This window comes from Amphibalanus amphitrite, unplaced genomic scaffold, assembly GCF_019059575.1.
Source record: "Amphibalanus amphitrite isolate SeventyFive unplaced genomic scaffold, NRLGWU_Aamphi_draft 000055F_arrow, whole genome shotgun sequence".
In the NCBI taxonomy this organism is placed as follows: domain Eukaryota; kingdom Metazoa; phylum Arthropoda; class Thecostraca; order Balanomorpha; family Balanidae; genus Amphibalanus; species Amphibalanus amphitrite.
The window spans coordinates 473,522-489,599 of record NW_024881551.1 but is presented as its reverse complement, the minus strand read 5'-3'; the positions used below and the strand labels follow the sequence as shown (position 1 = coordinate 489,599).

At 50.9% G+C, this 16,078-nt stretch overlaps 1 protein-coding gene across 4 annotated transcripts in view; it reads left to right on the top strand.

The window, feature by feature from the left end:
- LOC122378131 (zinc finger protein 330 homolog) overlaps nucleotides 1-15,809 on the top strand; it is a 35,546-nt gene extending 19,737 nt beyond the window's left edge. For all 4 annotated transcript variants that reach the window (XM_043358850.1, XM_043358851.1, XM_043358848.1 and 1 more), the window contains exons 2-8: nucleotides 1,067-1,244; nucleotides 10,263-10,413; nucleotides 10,842-10,984; nucleotides 11,412-11,500; nucleotides 11,697-11,861; nucleotides 12,160-12,327; nucleotides 15,599-15,809. In XM_043358850.1, the coding sequence (XP_043214785.1) occupies nucleotides 1,105-1,244; nucleotides 10,263-10,413; nucleotides 10,842-10,984; nucleotides 11,412-11,500; nucleotides 11,697-11,861; nucleotides 12,160-12,327; nucleotides 15,599-15,702 (960 nt within the window). In that variant the 5' untranslated portion in view covers nucleotides 1,067-1,104 and the 3' untranslated portion in view covers nucleotides 15,703-15,809. The remainder of the gene's footprint in view (nucleotides 1-1,066; nucleotides 1,245-10,262; nucleotides 10,414-10,841; nucleotides 10,985-11,411; nucleotides 11,501-11,696; nucleotides 11,862-12,159; nucleotides 12,328-15,598) is intronic.
- Nucleotides 15,810-16,078: the final 269 nt, after the last annotated feature.

The window sequence follows — 16,078 nt, the reverse complement described above, 5'->3', positions numbered from 1 at the left end:
ATGTAAATATCACCTTGCTATTTATTTTTCCTCTTGACTCTTTGTTCCTATAGCTCATCTTGTGCCTTATCTATGTTTGCACTTTAAGCGATCCGAATTCCGACTGGCTTAAATCCTACGATGACTGCCTAGTTTCCATGTCAATAATTCTTCTTTCCTCAGGGTCAGTCAGACCTTTGAACCTTATAGATTAGCAATGATTGTTGCATGTAATAGCTTAATTAACATGCGCTTTTAGTTTGCTATGATTACGGAGCGAGCGAAGCGAGCGGAGTCTTACGTAGAATAACGGAAATTTCTGAGTATGAGCGGCCGGCCGGCCGTGGTCACGATTCTGCGACGCTTATATCTCAGCAACCACTTGACCGATTTACATGCGGTAATTTTTGTAGGGTAGCTTCATTCCTTCTACCAAGTATTGGACTATTCACGATGCATGTGGGTGACCCCTTATGCACGTGCCACGTGCAAAACGAAGAGGTGTCACTTTTGTAATTGTTGCAATATCTAGGTAACTACTGGGCCGATTGCGCTGAAATTTGGCATGTAGGTAGGCACCCACTAGGCAATGCATATCCATGTGCCAGAGTTGGGGTGCTGCTGCACGTGCGCACGTGCAGGGGTCGATTCCAGATCTCGAGAACGGCTGGACCGATTGCGCTCAAATTTGGTACACGGTTACGGAGCAGTTAGTAGGGTGCCGTGCACAAGTCAGTTGGGACCCATTTTGCACGTGCGCACGTGCAGGGTGCCGCTTCCAGATCTCGAGAACGGCTGAGCCGATTGTGCTCAAATTTGGCACATCGCTAGAGACCGGTTAGTAGGGTGCCGTGCACAAGTCAGTTGGAGGTACCCCCTCGCAATTTCGCACGTGCAAGACCCACCGTCCCGCTCGCTCCGTTAATCGCCCCATAAGGCGTTATACTGGTTTATGGCTGTCATGAACTAGGCAGGTTTTCTCAAATTGTTTCATAATGTGAGTTTTTTTTTTTAAGTGGCAGGTGTGTACCTTTGGCAATGACATGCTGTCCATCTAATTACTGATAACAGTTTGTTCTATTTGCAGGTTTATTTTTTTAACTTCTCTTCACTGATCTGACAAAAATGCCAAAGAAGAAGACTGGGCAGAGAAAGAAAGCCGAGAAGCAGAAAGAAAGACAGAAGCAGATCAGCGCATCCAAAGCCAACAGGAGTCTCATTGACCAGCCATGCAATGCTGTGATGGAATGTGATAAATGTCAAAAGTAAGTGATTTTTATGTTAACAGTTAATACCCATTGTTTATCACAGCTCACTTACTGGTCCTGCTTCATTTGAAGCCTGATCTTAGTTTCTACATTTAAATGTTAGAATAGTTGCACACTTAATCTATTCACTTGCCATGCATGTTAGCCATTTTAAAATCACATTCACTACCTATATTGAGATAGATGTAAGTTAGGGGTGTTTGTGTGGCATTTATGATTATTGCAATTTTCTAATGGCCACCTATATCAGCGCCATCAAACGCTAATCTAATTCACATATTTCTTTTTCAATTTATGTTTCAAAATCCTCACTGGCCAGTGCCAGCGAGTGTTTCAAGTTACATGTCCGGAGATGTGTTCCTATCTCCTCTCTACACCATCATCACCCATGCATCGTGGCACGCCGATGGGGCACGCTCCAGTGCTGTTGCTGAACTCCGTGGGCCCTCCCCACTGGCTGGGGTCACCAGTGCGGCACGGGACACGGGCCGTGACCGGCGGAGCACGGGACGTGCTGCCGGCCTGGATCGGTGGCACAGCGCGGTACGGCACCGCTGAGGACGGGCTGAGACGCCAGGAGATGTCGACTCGCGGCGGGCCTGCTCGTAGTTTTTGGACATGCTAGACTGTCGAATGATGGCTGGTGACCTTGGTCACGTTGGGCCTCCGAATTAATGAATTTCCCTGAGAATTGCGATCTTTTTTGGATCTCTCGATCAGGGAGTATTTCGTCATAAGAAGCGTCTCTTGGTAGAAAAATTTACACATATTTGTATTATAGTAGTGGTCATTATTTTCAAGACTCTTTCAACTGTCAATGTATGCAAAATCCTGCCTATTTTCTCCACATAAATCACTGCGACGATGCGAGGCATCCCCTCCAGTTGAGTCGTCCCGATCTGCCCTCCCGGCGGCGACCCGTGCAGTGACCGGCCGGCGCCGCCGGAGCGTGGCGTGGTCCCGGCAGGTGCCGTGCCGCTCCGATAGTGACAGACTGGCCCGAGTGACCCGCCACCACCAGTCCGTCCGCTAGCAGTGACCGGCGGAAGACCCGGTCCAGTGACCGCCGGAAGACCCGGTCCAATGACGGCCAGGGGGACCCGGCCCAGTGACCTCGCCGGGTCCCATGGAGGAAGTATTACCGTGGTGTGATGCGCTGATCAAGACTTGGGGTGCACTAATGGGTTGAAAGTTGAAACTGTGCAGTATCTTTTCGTAGAATCCCACAGCTCACATGTAATCATTACTCATTAGAGCAATATTTACCACCTACCGGACTTAACTGAAAACACGGCAATCTGTAACGTTTCCTTTTTTGTCGTTTCTCAGGTATCCAAATGAATCATCGTAGCTCTGAGTAAAAGTAAAAGATGTTGTGAAGTTAGTACCGGAGTATCACGTACACATTCATCTGAAGAAGTTTGCTAATCCTCTATTTTCTCAGACTGGAGTGTCGTTTAGATGACAGAACACGGGTACTTTCGTTTCTGACCTCGTTCTCAAGGCGCACTTTTCACAAGCGTAAACACTAAACACACAATCATGCATAATAACGCAGACGGCGATAATTACCTATGGTTTGGGGGCACAGTACCGTGGGGTCCTTGAGAGGCTTACGTCTGGAGCTGTTGCGTGACTTTCTTCTTTGCTGACTTGCCACATTTCATCCACCGAATGTGAGTGGGTGATGCAAACTGTTACGGGGCTCACCAGGTGCCGCCTGTCGTTTGGTCACCTTTGTTTGTTTGTTTGTTTTTTTGTGGAGATAGTATCTGTTTGACGATAGGCGAAAGAACCCATTGAACGCTTGGTATAATACCGGAAAAGATGTGGATCCGATGAAAATTTAAGAAATTTGAAAAAGTTAACCCGCGCACCGACGGGGGTGTGCCCCAACTTAGCACCGACGGGGGAGGGGTCATTTTCAGGTCAGGTGAAAGATGACGTCACAGGGGTAAAAAAGTCAAAATTGCGGCGCTAGACATGAGAGTTTTCCTCGAATAACTTTCGAAGTAGCCAAGCTAGGGACAAACTAAGGGCACCATCGTAATCCTCTCGTCAATCGCATCTGATTCCGAATGATATATGTCTTGACCTCGAAAGGTCAAGGTCAAAGGTTGACCTCAGGTCACGCGACCTCAAGGTCATCATGTATATCTTTCGATGCGCCTTGACGAGCTGAACACGATGAGACCATCCACGCGGCTGTATCTTGTTCCTGTGAGGAGTTATTAGCAAAAAAATATTTGGAGACTCTTGATGACGTCACATGACCTTACAGTTGCCCAAGAGCAAAAAAGGTCTCAAGGTAGTCAAGGTTGATTGTATCTTAACCCTCGCCCGTAAACGGCGATCTGCCACCTTCGCCCATGCAGGGGGGGGGGGTTGGTGCGACCCCCCCCCTTGGCGTTTGAAAACGGAGCGTCGTAGAGCTTAGCGGAAAAGACCAACGGATTGCTCTCGCCGAGATCTCGCGATTGGTGGTATATTTTTTGGTCCTAGGTCAACATTTGACCTACTTTTGACCGGTCAAAGGTCAAATTTTCGGAAAAATATACTTTTTTCAACTTTCCGCGGCGATTGCGGCAAAACGGTGGGAGATATTGTCTTAAAATCTTCATTATCGTGTTCCTTGATCAATTCTCTATCGTTTGGTATGTATTTCGTTTCCCTAGCTCTAAAAATGGCGCGTTGGGAGCGCCGGAAGTCGGCAAGGTCACAGTCGGCGGCATAAATTCGAAAAATCAAAATTTAAATTTTTGAAATCTGATTGTATTTTTGGATTTGGGAGGTCCATTTGCTCCCTATAGAAGCTAATATTGCTGCATATTCCCATTGAGGTGACAAGAATTAGCAAAATAGTGGTTCGGGCGCTTTTCAAAAATAGAACCGGACGCTGTTCCTCTTGTGACGTCATAGCTCCGTGACCTGACCTGACCCGGTCAAGTTTCTTATACCATATGATAGCCAATACTTGCCCCAACATGCATGGGAAGTTTCATCACGATCCATCAACCGATGTCCGTACCACCGGCAGGAAACCTCGGGCGTTGGCACTCAGTTTGTGAAAATCCGGCCGGAGGCTGTTCCCTTTGTGACGTCATAACTCCGTGACCTGACATGACCCGGTCAAATTTTTTTTATCAAAAGATGCGCGAGGTTTGCCCCATAAGGTACCCAAAATTTGGCGGCGCTGCGCGCCGCCGTTTTTGCACTATTTCCGAAAAACCTCAGGGGGGGGGGGGTTGCACCAACCCCCCCCTACATGGGCGAGGGTTAAGTCATTCATGGTATGTTGGGCCATTCCGACGCGTTTTAGTGAAAAAAACAGGGAGTTGATTTTTCCACCATTGACTTATACCTAATGGGGAGGCCAAGAAATTGACCTGACCTTAGGTCATCTATATTTAAATTCCGAGATGTAAAAATTGTAGCTACTAATGACCTCGTTACATCCTGCGACTTTCAAAGGCCTCCGTCATCTACTGTAGCTCTGACACGATGATAAAGTTGTAAAAAGTGATTTGAGGCTGGGTGAATCGAAGTGACCTGGTCACCTGACCTTAAAAGGTAGGAGGTTCAAACTTGCACACCATGTGTAAAATTAATGAGGGAAAGGTCATGCCAAATTTCGCGGCGCTAGGCGCCGCGGTTTTTGCGCTATTCACGAAAAACCTCAGGGGGTGGGGGGTGCGGTCAACTGCCCCCCCCCCCCCGTCGGTGCGCGGGTTAACACAACTTAGCTGAAGCAGGCGGCTCTACTCTCCTTTTCACACAAACTAAAACCAGTCTGTGCCAAGGCTATATATAAGGTCTGTGCCATCGCCGCAAGTCCGCTTGTCATGCGCTTTCTCTTTATTTAAATGTCAGCGAAAACTTAATTATATTACTAAGTCAGTGTATGAAAGCGTTTTTTTTTTTCTGACACGATGGCCAATTTGAACCAGCGTTGACCTGTCGTGCAAATGTGCCTCACATTCCGTTTCGCTCGCTGTTGCTGCATGATGACGGTATATGTGGAGCGTGGCTTATGCGCGCCTATACGCTCCACATTCCGCTCTTATCGTGCGAATGGGACCGTTGACAAACACGCCCTTGGCATTGGCTCATTATTGCTGGTAGCGAGCTTGTCGCTGCGGTCTGACGTATCTACGTCCGGGGCGCCGCTCAGAGCTGTCTATACAAACAGCGTGATGGACAATGGGGCGGCGGCATTCATTACCAGTGCGCTCTGAATGGCCTGTTACGTCTATTTAGATGACTAACTCAACTGCGACATCTGTGTGACGAATCTCGCATAGAGGAAACGTGTTAACCCGCGCCCCAGTGGCGGTCTCAGCCAACTTCGCCCTAGTGGGGGGGGGGGGGCATATGTTACCACCCACCTCTAACTCAAAAACTAAGAGGGCTAGAAAGACGCGGTAAAAAGCAGTCGATAGCTCTCAATGCGTACGTTTGAAAGTATTTCGGTCATGTTTCACCTTAGAGCAATATTGGGGTCACCAGAGGTCATCAAAGGTCAAAATTTGCCAATTGTCATAATATTTTTCAGAAAACATGCCGCTATCTCAGGAACTATGGTAGCTAGAAAAACGCATGGAAGAGCAAACGATAGCTTTTGAACTCTTCTTTTGAAAAGGTCATTATCAATATTGACCTCAGGTCAACGGTTTAGCCTCCAGAGGGCAAAAACTCCAAAAATAGTTGTTTTTACGAAAAGTGTTTTTCGACAATAACTTTCGACTACAAAAAGCCACGAGATTTCTATGGCCAGAATCGTGTTCACCTCGCCGAGACGCGTCGAATGAACTATAATTTGCCTTGAAAGGTCAACTTGAAAATTTGACCTCAGGTCAAGGTCATGACCTTACCGGAAAAGGTCATGTTGCATATCAGTCGATGCGTCTCAACAAGACAAACACAATGAGACCATCCCCAGCGTTCTAGCTCTTTCCAATCGCGAGTTATTGGCAAAAAACTGTTTGTAGCCTCAAGTGACCTCGGATGACCTGTCTAGAGGCTATCAGCAAAAATGACACCTTGGTCATCACGAGTGGACTAAATCATTGTGATTCTGAAATATTTGGACTGTTCCGATGCGTACACACGGATCTAGAGGCATTTTCATTTTTCTCCATTGACTTGTAATGGAAAGGTCACGCCACTGACCTGACCTTAGGTCACAGATATAAAAAATCCGAGATATACAAATTGTAGGCGCCCATAACAGCATGCAATCCACCAAGTTTAAAACCTTTCTGACAAACACTGCAGGCTGGACATGATTGTAAACTTTTTTAGGCTTGGTCAGTTAACTTGACCTGGTGACCTGACCTGACATGACCTGGGGTCAAAAATTTCACACATTGTCCAAAATTGATGTACCAAAAGCTACCCCAAGCGGCGCGGCGCTACGCGCCGCGGTTTTTTATTCACACGCAAAAAACGCGACAGGGTGGTAACATATGCCCCCCCCCCCCACCAGGGGTGGAGCTTCCTATTCACTTGGTGGGGCGCCTGCCCCACCAACTTGCCATTTTGCCCCACCAATAAGCGTTTTGCCCCACCAACTTAAGCCGATTTGCAGGACTTTACTGCTTAGCATACCTATGTTTTTCGCATTGAGGAGCTTTGAAATGTCTGTGTAATGCAAAATATTATCTCTGTAATGAAAAGAATTGATGCATTGTTGAATTTTATCAAACTTAACAATCAGACATTGTAGGGTTGACAACTTTTTGCCCCACCAACTTTCCTGGAAAAGCTCCACCCATGCCCCCCACTGGGGCGAAGGTTAAAGTAATGATGTAGGCTGCCTCATTTCTGGAACTTGCGTTCTTTGGTTTGGTTGATGTAACGCTACCAACGTTCAGTAATCACACACACACAGTCACCTCTTCGCGCGATATGGGTAATATGTACTTTATTAGATATCAGCGCAGTCAGCTGCTTGCCTTATCTACTACTCGCTACTATACGCAGCTAGTATGCTTTTATATCACCAATACACATTACAGTCGACTTGGCTACCGCAGGTTCGTTCACACATTAAATAACTTTATGCCATTCATCAATATCATTTCGTTGGCGTCTCACGATACGCCCGCTGTCCGCGCTCGGCCTCGCTCAGTCGGTCCCACTGTGTAGACCGCTGTCTTTGACCGACGTACACAGTCACTATGTCTTTGACCTCGTAACTATCTACTAAGCGCCGTCAGCACGTTGTCCGTGGCTGGTGGGCATTCACACAGTGTATCGAGCTGTCCACAGTCCACACCAAGGCTGTCCACGCCCTTTCTAATTCGGACTTTGTCCTCGGATCTCGGTTATACTGTGTGACCAACACTTCTACGATGCACTCTGTTTCAAGTGTCCAGTTAACATGGTCTCCGCGGCCGTACGCGACGTACCGTCGGTGGCGGTGGATGATCTTTTGTACCCGCATGGGTATGCCGCTTGGCGAGCGAGGGCTGAACCAAGGGCGTGATTGCAGGCCGGCTGGTGTGGTGTGGAGATGCTGGCGCCCTGGATGTTCTGTGCGAGCTGATACGCCGCAAGCCTTAGCCGTGAGTGTGACCATGCTACGCCGCGGTAGAAAGTCTGTTATGGAAGGGCTGGCCGTTCCTGCTGTCGACTTTATAATATAGCCGGTTATCTCTTTTTCTTCTAATGTCTCTTGGTATTTTTCTTCTTTTCTTTTCCTTCGATCGCTTCCTTCGCAGGCGTCGCGAAACTTTCGTAAGTAGGCACGTAGCGCGTAACCCTCCACAGACACACCCCTGGTCCTCGTTCACCACACCGTCAGCGCTGTCACCAGGCCCACCACCAGCACCACACTCACAGACCTCGCGCCGACAGCTGCCTCGTTACACAGATCGCCGCGACACAGGCAGAACGTGCCGCCCGGCTCCGTGAAACACCCCTGGGCGCCGCGCGCCGCGCCGAAGCACGTCTTCACGCGCCGTCCGGCGGAATCCTCCGCCACGGCGCAGGTGCTGTTGAGTCCCAGCGGACACTCGGTGCGGAACTGGGGGTGGTCGGCGCTGAACTGGCGACAGTCGGGCGGCGAGTGGAGCGCCAGTGTCAGGATCAGACCCAGGGTGGAGTTGGCGGACGCCGGGCCGGAGGCGGACGCAGGCTGGGAGCGGCACACGTGGCAGGTCAGACCGCTGATCCGGGGAAGCAGGGTCGCCAGCAGGGCCAGCGTGACGCGGAGAGCGGTCGGCATGGTGGGCAGCGGAGGCGGACGCGGCAAACCGGGCGGCGTTCGAGTCGAGTGAGCGGTGGTGTGGGGATGTGGCAGCTTGACGGTGTGCTCGCTCAGGCAGTCGTGGCGGTGGTGTCGCTCTGGAGAATTCCGAGTTGATATTCCTGCAAGAATGGCGGAACCACTATAGACCCGCCCGTAAAGTACAATGTTGTTTGAAGTCACGGCGGGCAATCTCCGCACTGTTCAGTGTTCACTCTTTCTTATACTTGGATGCTCCAGGCGGACACAGAAGACGCTTTAAGTTTTGCTTCGTAACCGAAGATATTCTGTTTTGCGAGTCGCTTGATGTTCGATCTCCGCCTAGGCACTCTTTTTGCAACACTGATGGGGGACACACCTTCGCCTTCCTCGGCGCTACCCTGCCCCTGTCGGCGACTGAGCGCCGGCCAGCTAACCCTCCCGGCCCGGCACTGAGCGCCGCACTGACTGCGCCGCGCCGCACTCGTCACGCGTGCGTCGGCACTGTCACGCTCTGTGACGCCGGCCGCCGACGCGTGACGGCCGCCGCCCGGAGCGTCACGTCTAGTGATGTCAATTTCAGAAAACATATGTCCAATGTACGTCCAATGTCCAATACTTACGTCGACTGTCCGTCCAAAAATGTCCAAGCCAGCCATTTGTCCAAAGATGTCCGACATCTACGCAATAGTTTACACTTAACACCGTTATTTAATTTGCTTTTAATATCGTTACCAGCTCAAAAGTGGTAAGCATATCGAAAGCTCAGCTTTCTAGTAGCCAAGCAATGTTAAACACGATTACTTTATAAAAATGTTGAGGTGTAGCCAGGCGCGATTGTCCAAAGTTGTCCAAAGCCTGCTGTCATTGTCCAACCGAATTCCGAATTGGACATTGGACAAAATCGGAATTCCGAAGATTCAAGTTCCGATTGACACCACTAGTCACGTCACGGGGTCTCAGGCCGACGCGGGTTATGTGCGTCTATTGCCTTGTGACTCTTTGACCCCCGGTGTGCCCCGGGGCTATGTGATGCTGACGAAAAAGAGGGGGCGAGTGGGTGTGTGAATGCTTCGTGCGAGCGTTGGGGAGAGGCTCGCCAGGGGTGATTGTGGTGCGACCATGAAAAGTTGCACCGTAGATGTGATGGTACTTACAAAATATGCGACAGAAATTACAACCTAACCCTTAAATAAAGTGGTGGTCTTTTGTGCGGGTGCTAGTATACAATACTAAACATATTTCACCCGCCTAGAATGAGTTTTTTTTGAGCTACCAAACTATCTTACTTCTTAGTTACCCTTCCGTCGTCAGTGTCTGTTGAGCAGGCAGAACTATTGTGTGAACCTTGTTTCTCCCTCCGTTTGAAGTCAGCCGACCGGCGCACCGATGGCGTTGAAACGTTCCCGATTTCCGCCCCGGCGCCCGTAGCGCATCTGATCGCCCCAGTTCAGTCGCTGGGCGGCTCGGGTCGTTGTCACAGTTTTCCGCTCTGTTCCGTGGTACCCGAGCGTGTTGTTCGGTTCGGACTGCCATGACATCTGCTAGGTTTCTAAACGTATTCAGCACCATTTTAACCACTAAGGACTGATCCTCTAGCTCAACTTTTCCAGTTGCCCGTCACACTTTAAGGCACTAGCTGATGCCACTACTGGATAGTCATTTTGCTCAGTAACCGACCCTTGTAGTGCTGGTGACGGATGAACTGTCTCCCATTCATCCTACAGACTAAAGAAGTCGTAGCAGAGATCGCTACATCTCTGACCGAACCTTTTATGCGTTTCCAGGAAGCAGAAGAACCGGGCGTTCTGCTACTTCTGTCAGGCGGTGCAGCGGCTACCGCAGTGTGCCGAGTGCGGCAAGGTCAAGTGCATGTTGAAGACGGGTGACTGCGTCATCAAGCACGCCGGCGTCTTCACCACTGGCCTGGCGATGGTGGTGAGTGAACATGGTGACGGTGTTGGTGATGATGATGAGTTCTGGCCGTTCTCTGCGAGTACCTGAGTCCGCACAGTCCAGCTGGTGCTGTATCGCGGGATGTTTTGACGCCATCGGTTTAAATCGGATTTGTGACGCGATGCGTGCAACTGCCCAATGCCCATTGCTTGAGATTGTTTTTGCATTATTCAATCGTACCTCATCAATTGTAGGTTTTTAGACAGATTTTAACCGGAATCTGTTGGAATGGGGAAATTTGCTATGCCAAGTACCGGTCTAATACGGAATACCACACATCGAGTGAAAGCTAACGTGCACGTCGCCGATAGTGTGTCCACTGTCACGTTGGCGGCAGTCTTACGAACTACTAGTTTCATTTGTGACCACCGCGTGAGTGTGGCGCTGACGTCGCGCCCTGTGTCCGACAGGGAGCCATCTGCGACTTTTGCGAGGCGTGGGTGTGCCACGGCCGAAAGTGCCTGCAGAGTCACGCGTGCGGGTGCCCTCTGAGGGAGGCGCTGTGCACCGAGTGTCGCAGGGACGTCTGGGACCACGGCGGCCGACTCTACCTGTGAGTAGAGGGTCTCTTTTCCACTGAGGACCTGTACCAGTGAGTAAAGGGGGCTCCACTGGGACCTCTACCAATGAGTGGAGGGGTTTCCACTGGGGACCTTTGCCAGTTAGTGGAGGGGTTTCCACTGGGGACCTTTGCCAGTGAGTGGAGGGGTTTTCACTGGGGGCCTCGTGTCATTGGGTGGAGGGGTTAATTCCAGTGGGAACCTCTGCCAGTCAGAGTGGAGGGGTCTACACTCTCCACTGGGGACGGGGACGGCGCGGATTGGCAGCGTAAGACTGTCTGGTCCTCTCAGTCACTCAGATGTTCCTGGAAAAATAAGGGGTATACAAAACTTAATGTAGTAAAGAGAAGCACTGGCGTGTAGGTTGGATGTGGTAGTGTCTGACTGTGCCTAATATTTAATTGCTGTGCTTTGTTTCAGATGTTCTTTCTGTGACAACTTCCTTTGTGAAGATGACCAGTTCGAGCACCAAGCTTCTTGCCAGATTCTCGAGTCGGAAACGTATAAATGTGAGTGGCTGATGTTTCGGAGAGTCATAGGCGTAGGAGTGTCTGGATCTGATGTTCAGTTTTTCCCGCCTATATGAGTGTTGTGTTGGCAGCCAGCCCAGAGTTCTCATTAAAAGGGTATGATTTTACACTATGCTGCCCCTCCCATAAAAAGGCTGGCCGTTGTCATAGTAACCAACCAATCATGGTTTCGCAGGTCAGTCGTGCAACAAGCTGGGCCAACATTCGTGTCTCCGCTGCAAGGTGTGCTTCTGTGACGACCACGTGCGTCGGAAAGGCGTCAAATACGAGAAGAACGCGGCCATGCCGTGCCCCAAGTGCAACTACCCTACCTCGGAAACCAAGGACCTTTCAATGTCGAGTGAGTTACCACGAACGACGGCGTGCGCCGGGTAACGTCTCTGTGGTAGGATTGGGGTGTGTGTGTGTGTGTTTTCGACAGTTTGTGCAACGGAAGAGGGAGGGGGAGGGGGGTCCCTGGTAAAACATCAAAGATATACAGGTGAAATATTGTGTACTTTGTGCAGTAAGTCAATCAGAGAAGTAATTGTTTTCTGATTTTATTGTTGGAATTTCGCTCAACTATTTGCTCTTACGACTATATTTTATTGCATTTTAGTTACCAGATGAAGACGCTAACTCGCCCGTCCCATTCTCAGCGCGCAGTCACAAGTTCGGCCGCGGCGGCAGCGGTCGGGACGACTGGGGCACGCGCACCTACGGCCGAGAGGATGACGATGACGACGATGACGGGGGCGGCGGCGGCGCCAGCGGGTACGCCGCCTGGGCGGCGGCGGCGGCCGCCGGCGGCACCGGCTACGGTGGAGGTGAGCACGTCCAAAACGACCGATTCTTAGCAGTGGATCTTGTGGCGCTGAGGTGTTTAGAACACACAGGACCCAGTCCCCGATACACAGGCGTGATTCGGATTTCGGGTTTTACCGGATCGAAGGTTCGTGAAGATCCAAACATTGGATCTGAAGGGTCCAGAGTTCTGGGACCTTAATATCTGTATTCAAGCTGAACCACAACACAACTTTTCATGCGTTAATTCTCCTCCCATCTTTCCTTTTTATTTACATACACGATGCATGATAACTTACACATAACCATGTCCTTATTCCTTACACTTCAGCTACAGGGTAAAAACAGCCGTAAGGACACTCAGTTAAACGCCACTTTTCGAGTCTCAGTTAGCTTCATTATCTCATGAACAGTCATTATAGTCATAAAACCAATCATGTTAAGTTTTATTAAGATCGTAGTCGGTATGCAACTGCGGCATCCAACTAGACTGGCCATTCTAGACTGGCCATACAGTTAGTGGCGTCTACGGAATCTTCCAAAGCAACTGACGCCCCAGACTGGGTTACTCAGCGGCCATCCACCAGTCACACAGAAGGAGACGCCAATGTCAATACTGTCCACGATGTCAAACGGCAACCAGCGAGGAAACTGAATGATAACATCTCCAGCAGTACACTACCAACAGCCTGTGGTGATATGCTATCATTGACTGACGCGCAATATGAATACAATGCAGGCCATTCCGTTTTGATCGGCAATACTTCCGAAAACGCATTAGTCTACGCCATTCGTCTATACCAATGCCCGTGGACTAGCACAGCGTCCTCGTTTCGAACATAAGGTCTGTTTTTATTGTCGGAAAATGCGTGATGAAAGACTGGTAGAAACGTTTTCCTCCTCGCTAGACAGAGTTGGGTTGTTTTTGTTTTCGTCTTTTTGTTTTCAACAATGTTTTTGCTTTGATACACAATCTTGAGCTGCACAGAATCCATTTTTAGCTGCCCTCTGCCCACCCTGCACGTTCCCAGTCTTCAGTTTGAATGGTTTGACTCAGAATCGTTGGTGTGGTGATTGCTGAAATACTATTGAGCATTGTCGATGGGTCTCTGCTGTACCGTCCGTCGTCGTCCATATTCTGATTGCCGTCGATGGCACGTCCTGGACTCTGGTCCCCGCGCCACTGGCAGCTCCCGTCACCTGTTCGTACGACGGCGGCGGCTGTGACGACAGGGCCACTGTCGCCGCCAGAGCGTCTCTGTACGAGGGCGGGGGGTCCTCCGGGGCCGGACGGGGCGGTGCCTTACCCTGGTTCGGAATGGCGGGGGCCGGTACCGACCGTTCGATAGAGTACCGCGGCGGCATCGGGGGAGGCGGCGGAATTGTCGGCTGGTGCAGCGGACGAGATTGCTGAAGGTCCAGCCACGCGGCCGAGTACCGCGTCGCCAGCGAGAAATCCGGCGTGATCAGCTGCTGCCGCAGCGGCCGAATCTGCGCAATGGCCTCCGATGGGTGGTCGTGATGTCCAGTCCGTGGAGACCGTGCTTCTCGATCGCTGGTCGACTCTTCCGCTGATCCCTCATGTTTTTCGCGCGTAGGACAGCAGATTCGTAATAGTACCCAGAAAAAAATACACGCCAAATATATCCCCGACATTAGCAGTGCTAATTCAGCTGTGCGCGCCGGCATCGCTAGTTCACGTCTATCGTGTATCACAAACGCTGCAATCTGGTGCGGCAGTTGGTAGCCGTGCGGCTGATCATCGAGCTTCTCGTCTGTAGGATGGCTCTATACTCGAGCGCTCTTTGGAAGACGCACCTGTCTGGCGAGGTGGTATCGGAGTGGACAATCAGCGACACACACCAGTCGACGCACCAGTGACATACACCAGCCGGTGCACCAGCCCACACGCCAGTCGGGTCACCAACTACACAATACACCACGCACCTGGGTCACAGTGGTGATGCAGCGCCCCTGCACGACTGAGCCAACGCCAGCCACAAGCACGTCTCCGTGCACAGAACTCGTTATACCGTGGTGCGCAGCGGCGGTCTCACGGTAGCCTCCGGCGGTATGACGCACTGTGCACGGGAGGCTCACCTTGGACGGCCAAAATGGGAGGCGTTGATGTGTGACACACTGGGTTTGAGGCAAGTTTGAGGTGATATTAAGTCAAAGGCCAGCTAATATGTTCGGCATTTAATTCGTGTACTTCACTCTGTTGTTGGGTTCACACAGTAGGTATTGTTGCTTCTCAACTTTGTTCGTGAAATCATCTCGGCTACTTCGTCGTGTCGCGATATATCGCGATATAACAGAAACCGTTGTAAAACGTTTTTTTACTTCTGTTTCAGAGATACAGGCTGCACTTTTCACACAAGGGGTGGAGGGGGGGGAGTGCACACAACCTACCCTTCCATATTGTTTCCATAATAATAGGCCTTTGACATTCCCAAGGCCATATATAGGACATTCCCTTGATGAGTCTTGCAATTCGCATTACGTGGTAGTTCCCTGCCCCCCCCCCCTCCCCCAGTAACGCGACTGGCACGCAGTTAACTGGGCGTGGAGTGTGACGCACCGCCATGCCATCACACCTGTCGCGTGCCCGGGGAAGCGGCGGGGAGTTCCCTGGCCCGGGCGAGTGCACGTGCAGTGTGCACTGCACATTGCACAGCCGTCTGGCGAGCGATTTCTCTCCGGTGTGGGCGAGAGCAGACTCTGACTATGTAACGCTGCGTTCGATGTCTTTCGGAGTGGACGACGAAGATTCTACGTCGTCCGGCCAATCCCGTTTAAGGTTAGCGGGGGCTCGGCTGCGGTTATGGAACCTTATTGGCCGGACGGTGTAGCTTCGTCTGAGAGAAATCGGAAGCCGGGTATGTAAATCACTACTGGCTGTGACGTCACGATATTACGCCTCCACCGCACAGTGGGCCAGCGGACCAGCACAGTGGGCCTAACCAAAACTGACCTATCCATTTTCCATTTAAGCTATTTTTCACTAGACGAAAGCTCTTTTCTTACTGGACTTCAATGTACGCCAGCGGAAGGATTACGGAGGATTATTTACGATTCACGCAGTCTTTTTTTTTTATTCTAACGTTTTGACAAGCCTCTGTCCCATCGCATTTCTGCGTTTTACGAAATATAGCCAACTCTTCTTGCAAAAAAAAATTGATCGCGAATCGAGTTTACTTTTGAGACTACCGGAGAGGCCGGCACTGACGCTCCGTCAGGCAGCGGCCTGTGAGCCGGCACTGACGTTCCTTCTCCGACCTGTGCTCTCCGCAGCCTACAGCGCCACCGGCTACGTGTTCAGCGAGACCAACGGCGACAGCGACGAAGACGACGACGACTACGACCCCGACGAGGACGACGAGAGCGACGACAGCTAGGGGCGGCCCGTCGCTGCTCGCGTCGCGGCACGCCCCCAGCGTTCTGCTCGTGTTAGGATGAAGTGTTTATATATGACAACCGTCAATATATTCTTACAAATGTGCTTTTCGTGCGCATTGTGTCTCTTAATCCCCCTTCCCCCCCCCCCAACACACACACACACGCGTATGTACATACACGTGTGGCAGACCGGTCAAAGCGGCGGGTCGCATGGAAATCAGGATTTAACCATGACTATAGTTGGGCGAAGTTCCTAGAGCTGTTCAACTTATGCATGCTGCACGCCGCTAGAACTCGGGGCCCTGCGCCGGCTATCGTCCGCATTCATTGCGTCCGGAATAGGCGGCACTGAGGCCGGTCAGAGGCTGCCGCACA